The sequence below is a fragment of the Pristiophorus japonicus genome, chromosome 10 (genome assembly GCF_044704955.1).
Source record: "Pristiophorus japonicus isolate sPriJap1 chromosome 10, sPriJap1.hap1, whole genome shotgun sequence".
NCBI classification, from domain to species: Eukaryota; Metazoa; Chordata; class Chondrichthyes; family Pristiophoridae; genus Pristiophorus; species Pristiophorus japonicus.
In genome coordinates this window covers 220,596,169-220,610,278 of record NC_091986.1, presented here as the reverse complement: position 1 = coordinate 220,610,278, position 14,110 = coordinate 220,596,169, and the positions used below count along the sequence as shown (strand labels likewise).

At 47.1% G+C, this 14,110-nt stretch overlaps 1 protein-coding gene across 1 annotated transcript in view; it reads left to right on the top strand.

The window, feature by feature from the left end:
• The first annotated feature begins 2,092 nt into the window (after positions 1-2,092).
• Positions 2,093-14,110, top strand: part of LOC139275312 (E3 ubiquitin ligase Rnf121) — a 39,189-nt gene continuing 27,171 nt past the window's right edge. Inside the window, exons 1-3 of the mRNA XM_070892600.1 lie at positions 2,093-2,230; positions 5,067-5,221; positions 9,387-9,494. Coding sequence (XP_070748701.1) covers positions 2,105-2,230; positions 5,067-5,221; positions 9,387-9,494 — 389 coding nt within the window. The 5' untranslated portion in view covers positions 2,093-2,104. The remainder of the gene's footprint in view (positions 2,231-5,066; positions 5,222-9,386; positions 9,495-14,110) is intronic.

Genomic DNA, 14,110 nt, shown 5'->3' with positions numbered 1-14,110 from the left:
CCCTGGCCCAAGACCGCTCAAAGTGGAGGAGGAGTATCTGGGAAGGCGCCGAACACCTCGAGTCTCTTCGTCGGGAGCACGCGGAAGCCAAGCACAAACATGGAAGGAGTGTATGACAAATCAAGCACCCCACCTACCCATCCCTCCAACCACCATGTGCCCCACCTGTGAGAGAGACTGTAGGGCCCGCATTGGACTCATCAGTCAGCTTAGCACTCCAGGGGACTGCCCAAGAAGAAATGTTGTGATGTAGGAAACATGGCAGACAATTTTCGCACAGCAAGCTCCCAAAAACAGCAATGTGATAATGGTTAAGCAGTCAACCTCCTTTTTCTCTGGTTCACTAACACATTTTGAGTAAGCACGAGACTGCGTAGTGGAGTATGCGGAACAGACTATTGATAAGACAGTAAAGGTGATCAGTCTTAACTGGATGCAGAGAGTGGGTTTTCCTGGTTTCTGTATCTTTCGCGTACGCTCTGACAAGCTGTTGAAAAACCATGATCCTTTATACACCATATTTTGACTACATCAAGGGAAAAAGTAAATGATGTATCTATTTCCCAAATCTTTTGAAAACAGATTATGTGAATGGTTTATAATTGTTTACCTCCGAGCCACTTCCTCTATACGTGACTTCCTGACGTAACATTTTCTAGCATCTTTGACCAATTGCTGTTTGTATCTAATGGACACCTACCTTCCCATGTTTATTACCCTCAAACTTAATGTTAACCATATGGGTGATCTCATTGTCAAAACTTACTCCCTTACACAAGCACCTTACATCTCGGAAAACAAATGATGCATTCCTTTTATGTCACTTCAAAGTCATCCCGTTTTATATTGGAAAGCCTGTGGCTTTAAGAGAAAGAAGTTTGACTGTAACCCCCTAACTCCCCAAGGTGTCCAACATGCATCTCCAGGATGTCCAACAATAATGACCAGATAATCTGTTGGTTGAGGTATACATATTGGCCAAGACACCGGTGAGAACTCCTCTTCGAAATGCTGCCCATTGGGCTATGTAACCCATTGGAGCCTCAGAGTTCCTTGGTTATTTATTGTGAGGGCAGGTTGCATAGCCTCGAGTGTAGAAGATTAAGGGGTGATCTAATTGAGGTGTTTAAGATGATTACAGGAGTTGATGGAGTAGAAAACATAGAAACATAGAAAATAGGTGCAGGAGTAGCCCCTTCGAGCCTGCACCACCATTCAATATGATCATGGCTGATCATTCACCTCAGTACCCCATTCCTGCTTTCTCTCCATACTCCTTGATCCCTTTAGCTGTAAGGGCCACATCTAACTCCCTTTTGAATATATTTAACGAACTGGCCTCAACAACTTTCTGTGGTAGAGAATTCCACAGGTTCACAATTCTCTGAGTGAAGAAGTTTCTCCTCATCTCGGTCCTAAATGGCTTACCCCTTATCCTTAGACTGTGACCCCTGGTTCTGGACTTCACCAACATCGGGAACATTCTTCCTGTATCTAACCTGTCCAATCCTGTCAGAATTTTATATGTTTCTATGAGATCCCCTCTCATTCATCTAAATTCCAGTGAATACAAGCCTAGTCGATCCAGTTTTTCTTCATATATCAGTCCTGCCATCCCGGGAATCAGTCTGGTGAACCTTTGCTGCACTCCCTCAATAGCAAGAATGTCCTTCCTCAGATTAGGAGACCAAAACTGAACACAATATTCCAGTAATATTCCACAATATACCAAGGCCCTGTATAACTGCAGTAAGACCTCCCTGCTCTTATACTCAGATCCTCTCACTATGAAGGCCAACATGCCATTTGCCTTCTTTACCACCTGCTGTACCTGCATGCTAACTTGCTTCACACAAAGGGCAGTGGAAATCTGGAACACACCCCTCCAAAAAGCTGTTGAGGCTGGGGGTTAATAGAAAATTTCAAAACTGAGATTAGTAGTTTCTTGTCGGGTAAGGGTATTGAGGGTTACGGAGCCAAGGCGGGTATGTGGAGTTAAGATACAGATCAGCCACGATCTAATTGAATGGCAGAGCTGGATCGAGGGGCTGAATGGCCTCCTATTGACCGCACTGTGCTTTATTCCAGGGTGGAACACGCGCGGATGCACGCCAAACACCGCGGGCACGAGGCGATGCACGCAGAGATGGTGCTCATTCTCATCGTTACCTTGGTGATGGCACAGATCCTTCTGGTCCAGTGGAAGCAGAGACATGCCAGGTCCTACAACGTAAGGGTGTATTTCTGTCGTGCGGCGTAAGAGGTTAAATTACTGGGCTAATCCAGAGAACAAGAGTTCAGATTCCACCATGGGCAGTTTGAGAATTTGAATGCAGAATTTTTTTTTTAAATCTGGAAATTAAAAGCTGGCTTTTGTCTCAAGTGAGCTGGAATACAAAGAGGAGGAAGTGATGCTTCAGTTGTAATAAAGCTCTGGTCAGAACCCATCTGGGGGGGTCACTGGGCCCCGCCCCTTAGGAAGGATATATTGGCCCCGGACGGGGAGCATCGCAGATATTGGACAGTATCGGTACTGATTATAGAGCTGATATTACTGACAGTATCTGTACTGATTATAGAGCTGATATTACTGACAGTATCTGTACTGATTATAGAACTGATATTACTGACAGTATCTGTACTGATTATAGAGCTGATATTACTGACAGTATCTGTACTGATTATAGAGCTGATATTACTGACTGTATCGGTACTGATTATAGAGCTGATATTACTGACAGTATCTGTACTGATTATAGAGCTGATATTACTGACTCTGCTGATTATCATAGGCGGTCCCTCGAACGAGGATGACTTGCTTCCACACCAAAAAGGATGAGTTCATAGATGTTTCAGTGAAGGACCCGATGTTCCGGTCCTGAACTCCAGGGGTGGAAGATGCCTGTGCGTGGATTTTTTTAACGTGTGATGGCCGTTGCACACCAGCCACCACACGGGCTTGACAGAGCTAGGTCTTGGTCCAGTGGCGAGGGTTAGCCAGGATGACTGGAGACCTGCTCTGCTGCACGGACCTAGTACGCACACATATCGCAGTGTGGGCTGGCCCATGCTGCCCCCGGGCCCTCGCCTCTCCTGGGCCCCCATACGCTGCACCTCCGCTACGACCTTTCCGCTCCTCCACTGTGCCTGGGCCCCGCCAATGTTCCAGCCCATGCTCTAACCGGCGACCTGGGCCTTGCTGACGGCACTCAGTTGCCCACCTCAAAGTCGTCGCACACTTGGACCGCCTCGTGCTGGAAGCTGTAGTGGCTTGCTCCAGCTCTTTATACTCCCAACCTGCAGTGGTGTCCTCTCGCAGATGGAGCTGATACTGAATGTGCTGATTTTCGAGCTGATATTGCTGATGATACCGGGGCTAAAAGGGTTAAATCACGAGGACAGACTGGGCTTGTATTCCCGCGAGTGTAGAAGATCAAGGGGTAATCTAATTGAGATGTTTAAAGGATTCGATCGGGTGGATCGAGAGAAACTGTTCCCTCTGGTGGGGGGAGTCCAGAACAGGAGGGCGTCACCTTAAAATTAGAGCCCGGCCGTTCAGGGGTGATGTCAGGAAGCACTTCTTCACACAAAGGGTGCTGGGAATCTGGAACTCTCTCCCCAGAGGCTGAGGGTCAATTGATAGAGATTGATAGATTTTTGTTGGGTAAGGGTATTATTAAGCTTTATGGAACCAAGGCAGGTAGATGGAGTTAAGATACAGATCAGCCATGATCTAATTGAATGGCGGTTACAGGCTGGAGGGACTCCTGTTCCTGTGTAACAGGCTTGAGGGGCTGAATGGGCTTCTTCCTGTTCCTGTGTAACAGCCTCGAGGGACTGAAAGGCTTCCTCCTGTTCCTATCCCTGTCAGTAAAAGTGAGCATAAAGCTGTTGGATTGAGATTAATGTCCCTTTAAGGATCCCTTACCTTAAAGGGCTTATATGTGACTCCAGTCCCACAACAATGTGGTTGACTCTTGACTGTCCTCTGAAGTGGCCCAGCGAGCCTCTTAGTTAAGGGGCAATTAAGGGACGGGCAATAAATGCCAGCCTTGCCAGCGACACTCGCATCCCAAGAATGAATCCCAAAAAAACCTCAAACAGTGTGCAGGAGAGTACGGGTTGTTTGGATGCTACGATGTGACTGGAAAGGTTTCCATAACAAATGTAGAATCATTCCAGGGCCGATATAAATATGTTCCGTGCTGCTGAGGAGTTGCTTGTCTCGAGTAGTGAGAGCAAACAAATACACCGCAGTGATAGGAGATCTCAAGAGGGTTAATTCCATCAGGGCACACAATGAGCAAGCAAGGCCCAGGTAGAAGGAGGGACTCAGCTGTTCGCTCCACAGCCTCAGGGTGGTGGTGGAACAGTTTCCCTCCAGTCCTGTGCAGCTGCTCTGTAGATTTATCAGAGACTCCTCAATCTGAAGGATATACTTGCATTGGAGGCAGTTCAGAGAAGGTTCACTAGGTTGATTCCAGAGATGAGGGGGTTGACTTATGAGGGTAGGTTGGGCTTATACACATTGGAATTCAGAAGAATAAGAGGTGATCTTATCGAAACATATATAAGATAATGAGGGGGCTCGACGAGGTGGATGTAGAGAGGATATATTCACTCATAGGGGAAACTAAAACTAGGGGACATAGTCTCAGAATAAGGGGCCGCCCATTTAAAATTGAGATGAGGAGGAATTTCTTCTGAGGGTTGTAAATCTGTGGAATTCTCTGCTCCAGAGAGCTGTGGAGGCTGGGTCATTGAATATATTTAAGACAGAGAGACAAATTTTTGAGCGATAAGGGAATAAAGGGTTATGGGGAACGGGCGGGGAAGTGGAGCTGAGTCCATGATCGGATCAGCCATGATCTTATTGAATGGCGGAGCAGGCTCGAGGGGCCAAATGGCCGACTCCTGCTCCTATTTCTGATCTTGTAATCACCCCGTATGAATCCTATTTGCTCTTTCTTCATTGTTTGTTTAAAAGTAATCTTTCTCCTCCGGCTCCTGCTTACAGGTGTGCAATTGTGTGTGAGCATTAAACCTGTGTCTTTGATCTCCTGCAGTTGGTGACACTGTTCCAGATGTGGGTTGTACCCCTCTATTTCACAGCTAAGCTGCACTGGTGGAGGTTCCTGGTGATCTGGGTGCTGTTCTCCGTGATCACGGCCTTTATTACTTTCCGGGCAACGCGGAAGCCACTGGAGAGAACAACGCCAAGGTACAGTGCTCGGAGTGCGAGGCAAAAGCCCGCGGCAGGGAATCCCACCCTTTGAAACATCTTTCTGTCAGCTTTGGACATTCAACTGACTTCCACGCAGGCACACAATCCAGGCTGACAGTCCCAGTGCCTTATCCCCCGCACTGTTGGAGGTGCCGTCTTTCGGCTGAGACGTTAAACCGAAGCTCCGAGTGCCCCCTCAAGTAGATGTAAACAGAGTCCACGGCCACTATTTTGGCATCCTGAAATCATGCAAGGCACTATATAAATGCCAGTTTTTTTCGTTTTGAGCGTGCAATCTAGGCAGTACCGAGGGACTATTTCCCAACGTCTGTCCTAAACTTGCCCTTCACAACCCTGACACCAATCTGCCAGCGCTCGGTTTCCCCCACCCACAGGTGTATACCTGCCCACACCAGCCACTGCTCCACTTTGCCCACACTCATTGTACATGCGAACAGTGACGGACAGGCAAAGACCCTCTGGTCCATCCAGCCTGTCCCACACAATTGCGATAAACTTGTGCATCACAATACAGAACCACCCCACCCCACCCAGAAACCATGTGATCCCCTGGGACAAGCAAAAAAAAAAAAACAGGCTGATTTGGGGGAAAAATCTGGGGAAATTCTTTTCCGATCAATCTAGGCGATGGAAACTTTGGCCCTGAATTCCCTGCAGTGCCTACCCTTCTGTAAGAGGTGATCTCTGCCCCAGCCAGAAATGGGCCCCGCTCTTGCTTGAAGGAATTCAGTGAATACGGTGGAGGAGGATTTCCTGGAGTGTATTAGGCATGGTTTTCTGGACCAATATATCGAGGAACCAACTAGAGGGCTGGCCATCCTAGACTGGGTGATGTGTAATGAGAAAGGACTAATTAGCAATCTTGTGTGGGGTCCCTTGGGGAAGAGTGACCATAATAGAAACATAGAAACATAGAAAATAGGTGCAGGAGTAGGCCATTTGGCCCTTCGAGCCTGCACCACCATTCAATATGATCATGGCTGATCATTCACCTCAGTACCCCTTTCCTGCTTTCTCTCCATACCCCTTGATCCCTTTAGCCATAAGGGCCACATCTAACTCCCTCTTGAATATATCCAATGAACTGGCATCAACGACTCTCTGCGGCAGGGAATTCCACAGGTTAACAACTCTCTGAGTGAAGAAGTTTCTCCTCATCTCAGTCCAAAATGGCCTACCCCTTATCCTAAGATTGTGTCTCCTGGTTCTGGACTTCCCCAACATCGAACATTCTTCCCGCATCTAACCTGTCCCGTCCCGTCAGAATCTTATACGTTTCTATGAGATCTCCTCTCATCCTTCTAAACTCCAGTGTATAAAGGCCCAGTTGATCCAGTCTCTCCTCATATGTCAGTCCAGCCATCCCTGGAATCAGTCTGGTGAACCTTTGCTGCACTCCCTCAATAGCAAGAACGTCCTTCCTCAGATTAGGAGACCAAAACTGAACAGAATATTCCAGGTGAGGCCTCACCAAGGCCCTGTACAATATGGTAGAATTCTTTATTAAGATGGAGAGTGACACAGTTAACTCAGACTAGGGTCCTGAACTTAAGGAAAGGTAATTTCGATGGTATGAGACGTGAATGGGCTAGAATAGACTAGCGAGTGATACTTAAAATGTTGAAAGTAGATAGGCAATGGCAAACATTTAAAGATCACATGGATGAACTTCAACAATGTACATCCCTGTCTGGAGTAAAAATAAAACGGGGAAGGTGGCTCAACTAAGGATAGTGTTAAATCCAAGGAAGAGGCATATAAATTGACCAGAAAAAGCAGCAAACCTGAGGACTGGGAGAAATTTAGAATTCAGCAGAGGGTGGGGGGGGGGGGGGGGAAAAGGGTTTAATTAGGAGGGGGAAAATAGAGTATGAGAGGAAGCTTGCTGGGAATATAAAAACTAACTGCAAAAGCTTCTATAGATTAGTGAAGACAAACTTAGGTCCCTTGCAGTCAGAATCAGGTGAATTTATAATGGGGAACAAAGAAATGGCAGACCAGTTGAGCAAATACTTTGGTTCTGTCTTCACGAAGGAAGACACAAATAACCTTCCGGAAATACTAGGGGATCGAGGGTCTATTGAGAAAGAGGAACTGAAGGATATCCTTATTGGATGGGAAATTGTGTTAGGGAAATTGATGGGATTGAAGGCCGATAAATCCCCGGGGCCTGATAGTCTGCATCCCAGAGTATTTAAGGAAGTGGCCCTAGAAATATTGGATGCATTGGTGATCATTTTCCAACAGTCTATCGACTCTGGATCAGTTCCTATGGACTGGAGGGTAGCTAATGTAACACCACTTTTTAAAAAAAGGAGGGAGAGTGAAAATGGGTAATTATAGATCAGTTAGCCTTACATCAGTAGTGGGATAAAATGTTGGAATCAGTTATTAAAGATGAAATAACAGCACATTTGGAAAGCAGTGACAGGATCGGTCCAAGTCAACATGGATTTATGAAAGGGAAATCATGCTTGACAAATCTTCTGGAATGTTTTGAGGATGTAACTAGCAGAGTGGACAAGGGAGAACCAGTGGATGTGGTGTATTTGGACTTTCAAAAGGCTTTTGACAAGGTCTACACAAGAGATTGGTGTGCAAAATTAAAGCACATGGTATTGGGGGTAATGTACTGACGTGGATAGAGAACTGGTTGGCAGACAGGAAGCAGAGAGTCGGGATAAACGGTTCCTTTTCAGAATGGCAGGCAGTGACTAGTGGAGTGCCGCAGGGCTCAGTGCTGGGACCCCTGCTCTTTACAATATACATTAATGATTTGGATGAAGGAATTGAGTGTATTATCTCCAAGTTTGCAGATGACACTAAACTGGGTGGCGGTGTGAGCTGTGAGGAGGACGCTAAGAGGCTGCAGGGTGACTTGGACAGGTTAAGTGAGTGGGCAAATGCATGGCAGTTGCAGTATAATGTGGATAAATGTGAGGTTATCCACTTTGGTGGCAAAAACACGAAGGCAGAATATTATCTGAATGGCGGCAGATTAGGAAAAGGGGATGTGCAATGAGACCCGGGTGTCTTGGTACATCAGTCATTGAAAGTTGGCATGCAGGTACAGCAGGCGGTGAAGAAGGCAAATGGTATGTTGGCCTTCATAGCTAGGGGTTTTGAGTGTAGGAGCAGGGAGGTCTTACGGCCGTTCTATAGGGCCTTGGTGAGGCCTTGCCTGGAATATTGTGTTCAGTTTTGGTCTCCAAATCTGAGGAAGGACATTCTTGCTATTGAGGGAGTGCAGCGAAGGTTCACCAGACTGATTCCCGGGACTGACATATGAGGAGAGACTGGATCGACTGGGCCTTTATTCACTGAAGTTTAGAAGGATGAGAGGGGATCTCATAGAAACATATAAAATTCTGACGGGACTGGACAGGTTAGATGCAGGAAGAATGTTCCCAATGTTGGAGAAGTCCAGAACCAGGGGTCACAGTCTAAGGATAAGGGGTAAGCCATTTAGGACTGAGATGAGGAGAAACTTCTTGACTCAGAGAGTTGTTAACCTGTGGAATTCCCTGCCGCAGAGAGTTGTTGAGGCCAGTTCAATGGATATATTCAGGAGAGAGTTAGATATGGCCCTTACGGCTAAAGGGATCAAGGGGTATGGAGAGAAAGCAGGAAAGGGGTACTCAGGTGAATAATCAGCCATGATCTTATTGAATGGTGGTGCAGGCCCGAAGGGCCAAATGGCCTACTCCTGCACCTATTTTCTATGTTTCTATGAATCAGCGTCCACCGCAGCCTGTTCCAGAGATCCTCTATTCTCTGGGACAAGAACCATCTCCTGACATCTCACCTAGATCTGGCCTGATACAACTTAAATTTGTGACCTCCCTGGTCCTCCCTAACCTATTAATCAGAACAAACTGTCAACTTATGACTCTCAATCAGATCGGCCCCACAGCCTACGCTTCTCTAAAGTGTAGAGTCCTGACTCTTTTAGCCTATCTTGATAACTAAGATGCTTTAAACTGAGAATAAGTCTAGTGGCCCCCTCCTCTGCAACTTTCCGAAGCTTGTATCGGCTATCTCACCTTTGTGTGGGTTAGGGTTAGGGATACAGTTTTCCATGTTTGATTTGTCTTGGACATATCTGTTTACACATTGTCTCTGTTTAATTCTCTCATTGCAGGCTGGTTTATAAATGGTTTCTTCTACTTTATAAACTGAGCTACGCGACTGGGATCGTGGGCTATGCTGGAGTAATGTTCACCCTCTTTGGTATAAACTTATTATTTAGGTAAGAGCATTCACATATAATGTTTTTTTTTACATTTTAAAATCAGGTTGATGGAACAAGCACTTGAACAATAAATGGGTGGGTGAGAATTTTGCTCTTGTCAAAAGCAGGAATGTTTGTTGCGTAGGAACGGACACGTTTCTATCCTGGAGAGCCGCCGTCTGGATTGAGCACTGCTGGTGATCTTGAGGTGTGCTGCAAAGCAAAGTTGCTGCAATGCTGCACAGCAATGTCGCTGGGTCAAAAATCTTCATTACCCCATCAATCATGAGCAGTCCCTCGAAATCGAGGAAGACTTGCTTCCACTCTAAAAGTGAGTTCTCAGGTGACTGAACAGTCCAATATGGGAATTACAGTCTCTGTCACAGGTGGGACAGAGAGTGGTTGAAGGAAAGGGAGGGTGGGACTGGTTTGCCACACGCTCCTTCCGCTGCCTGCGCTTGGTTTCTTCATGCTCTCGGCGACGAGACTCGAGGTGCTCAGCGCCCTCCCGGATGCACTTCCTTCACTTAGGGCGTTCTTTGGCCAGGGACTCCCAGATGTCGGTGGGGATGTTGCACTTTATCAGGGAGGCTTTGAGGGTGTCCTTGAAACGTTTCCTCTGCCCACCTGGGGCTCGCTTGCCGTGTAGGAGTTCCGAGTAGAGCACTTGCTTTGGGAGTCTTGTGTCGGGCATGTGGGCATGTGGACATTGTGGCCCGCCCAACTGAGCTGATCAAGTGTGGTCAGTGCTTTGATGCTGGGGATGTTGGCCTGATCGAGGACGCTGACATTGGTGCATCTGTCCTCCCAGGGGATTTGCAGGATCTTCTGTGGGAGCACTGTCGCCTCACGGACTGCAGTGGTTCGAGGAGAGGGCCCACTCCAGCTTCACAGGAATACTAGGTGACGGGCTATAAATGCTGGCCTTGCCAGCGATGCCCATATCCGGAGTACAAAGACTTAACAAACAAAAAAAAATCAGCTGTCACCAGACCAAGCGTTGCTAAATTAAGTGAAAGGTTGTGCTGTGAGCAGTCGGAACTGCGTTCCTTTACCCATACGGCCCTTTCAGAGAGAGTGGCCCAGAGGTGAAAAGATATTTTTAAAATTTATTCACAGGATGTGGGCATCGTTGGCAAGGCCGGCATTTATTGCCCATCCCTAATTTGCCCCTTGAGAAGATGGCGGTGAGACGCCGCCTTGAACCGCTGCAGTCCGTGTGGTGAAGGTGCTCCCACAGTGCTGTTAGGGAGGGAGTTCCAGGATTGTGACCCAGCGACGATGAAGGAACGGCCGATATATTTCCCAGTCAGGATGGTGTGTGACTGGGAGGGGAACGTGGAGGTGGTGGTGCTCTAGGGGAATCGAGGGATATGGGGATGGGGTGGGAAGGTGGTGTTGAGGTCGAAGATCAGCCATGACGTTACTGAATGGCGGAGCAGGCTCGAGGGGCTTGATGGCCGACTCCTGCTCCTAATTCTTATGAAATAAGACAGCAGGTCTGCAAAGCATTTTAGAAGTATATGTTGATGGGGTCAGATAAAGTGGGGTGGGAGGAGGCTTCTGTTTCTGTGCTGTAGACTCTGTGGCATTTGGAAAGTGAAAAGATTGGGAGCGGTTCTGACGAAATGTCTACGCCCTAACTTTGCCTTTCACACCCACTAATGGATCTGCAATTATTTCAGATTTCCAGCATTAACAATCTGGAGGAGGCACAAAAACGTTTTACAAGGATGATAACCAGAACTGAGCGGTTACAACTGTCGAGAAAGGCTGAACAGGCTTGGGGCCCTTTTCTCTAGAAAAGAGATCTTTAAAAATATGAAAGGGTTTGACTGGGTTGATGTAGAGAAAATGTTTCCATTTGTGGAGAGTCCCACTCCCCCCTGCTCTTTCCCCACAGCCCTGAAATTGTTTTCCTTTCTAGCCTTTAACCAATTCCCGTTTGAAAGTCACTATTGAATCAACTTTCACCACCCTTTCAGGCAGCGCGTTCCAGATCCCAATTCGCAGCATTAAAAAAAATAATAATGTTTCCGCATGTTGCCTCTGGTTCTTTTGCCAATCACATTAAATCTGTGTCCATCTGGTTACTGACGCATCTGCTGCTGGTAGCAGTTTCTCCTTATTCTTATTCTCCTTATTCTCCTTATTCTCCTTATTCTCCTTATTCTCCTTATTCTCCTTATTCTCCTTATTCTCCTTATTCTCCTTATTCTCCTTATTCTCCTTATTCTCCTTATTCTCCTTATTCTCCTTATTCCCTCCATCAAAACCCGTCATGCTTTTCGACGCCTCACATTGGAGATATAAGATAGTCACTAGTAAGTCCAATAGAGAATTCAACAGAAACTTCTTTACTCTAAGGGTAGAGAGGGGTGAAAATGTGGAACTCACTACCACGGGGAGGGGTTGAGGTGAATAGTATCGATGCATTTAAGGGGAAGCTGGATAAACACATGAGGGAGAAGCGAATAGAAAATAGGTGCAGGAGTTGGCCATTCGGCCCTTCGAGCCTGCACCACCATTCAATATGATCATGGCTAATCATGCAACTTCAGTACCCCACCCCTGCTTTCTGTCCATTACCCCTTGATCCCTTTAGCCTAACATCTAACTCCCTTTTGAATATGTCCAATGAACTGACAACACTTTCTGTGGTAGAGAATTCCACAGGTTCACAACTCTGAGTGAAGAAGTTTCTCCTCATCTCAGTTCTAAATGGCTTACCCCTTATCCTTAGACTGTGACCCCCTGGTTCTGGACTTCCCCAACATCGGGAACATTCTTCCTGCATCAAACCTGTCCAGTTCCGTCAGAATTTTATATTTCTATGAGATCCCCTCTCATCCTTCTAAACTCCAGTGAGTATAAGCCTAGCTGATCCAGTCTTTTTTCATGTCAGTCCAGTATTCCTGGGAATCAGTCTGGTGAACCTTCGCTGCACTCCCTCAATAGCAAGAACGACCATCCTCAGGTGAGGAGACCAAAACTGAACACAATATTCCAGGTGTGGCCTCACCAAGGCCCTGTACAACTGCAGTCAGTCCTTCCTGCTCCTATACTCAAATCCCCTCGCTATGAAGGCCAACATGCCATTTGCCTTCTTCACTTCCTGCTGTACCTGCATGCCAACTTTCAATGACTGATGTACCATGACACCCAGGTTTCGTTGCACCTCCCCTTTTCCTAATCTGTCACCATTTAGATAATCTGCCGTCCTGTTTTTGCCACCAAAGTGGATAACCTCACACCTATCCACATTATACTGCATCTGCCATGCATTTGCCCACTCACCTAACCTGTCCAAGTCCCCCTGCAGCCTCTTAGCATCCAGAAGGACGTGCTGATGGGGTGAGATGAAGTAAGGTGTGGGATGAGGCTGGTGTGGAGCATAAATACCGGCACAGACCGGTTGCGGTTGAATGATTTGTTTCTGCCTGTCATTTGCTGTGGGTACTTTTCCATCGTTCCACTGGAGCTGTAATGAAGCCGCCCAGCCTGCAGATGGAGCTGTCTGCGCCTGACGCTTGGTGTGAGCCAATGTTGATACGTGGCACAGCTGCAGGAGCTGAACACAAGTGGCCACAGGGGAGAGGCGTCTCGGATCCTGCTGCTGGCTGGGAGGGTTGAAGAGAACCTGCAAAAAAAAACTCTGTGCTTCCGGTTCCAAACGACTCCCCCCCCCCCCCCCCCCCCCCCCCCCGGCCCCCACCCCTCGTTTAATTGGTTCCACTGGAACTGTTTAAAGCTCTGAAAGCATCAGAGATGAAGAATCGTTAAGGCGAGAGGACTTGAACAGTGCGGGCAAAGCCGCAATGCAGAGCTGTTGGAGTTCATAAAAACATAAGAAATAGGAGCAGAAGTAGGCCACACACGACCCTTGAACCTGCTCTGCCATTCAATATGATCACGACTGATCTTCGATCTCAACTCCACTGTCCCGCTCTGTCCCCATATCCCTCGATTTCCCCAAGAGTCCAGAAATCTATTGCTCTCAGCCTTGAATATACTCAGCGACTGAGCCTCCACGGCCCTCTGGGGGCAGAGAATTCCAAAGATTCACCACCCTCTGAGTGAAGAAATTCTTCCTCATCTCAGTCCTAAATGGCCGACCCCTTATCCTGAGACTGTGTGACCCCTGGTTCTAGACTCTCCATCCCGGGGAAAACAACCTCTTAGCATCTACCCTGTCAATCCCCCTCAGAATCTTGTATGTTTCAATGAGATCACCTCTCATTCTTCTAAACTCCAGAGAGTATCGGCCCAATCTACTCAGTCTCATCATAGGACAACCCTCTCATGTGAACCTCGAAGGCAAGTAATATACTTCCTTAAATAAGTACCCCAGCCGTAGTCTCACAAGAGCCCTGTACAATTGTAGCAAGACTTCCTTACTCTTGTACTACAACCTCCTTAACATTAAAGGCCAAAATGCCACTTGTTTTCCAAATTGCTTGCTGTACCTGCATGCTAACACTGTTTCTTGTACTAGGACACCTAAATCTCTCTCAACACGAACTTTAAATAGTTTCTCCCCATAAAAAATGTTCTGTTTTTCTATTCCTCCTACCTCATCTTGTCTGCAGGGCAGGCCACCAAAAGTGCAGTGGAATGAGTGGGGTTAGGTACAG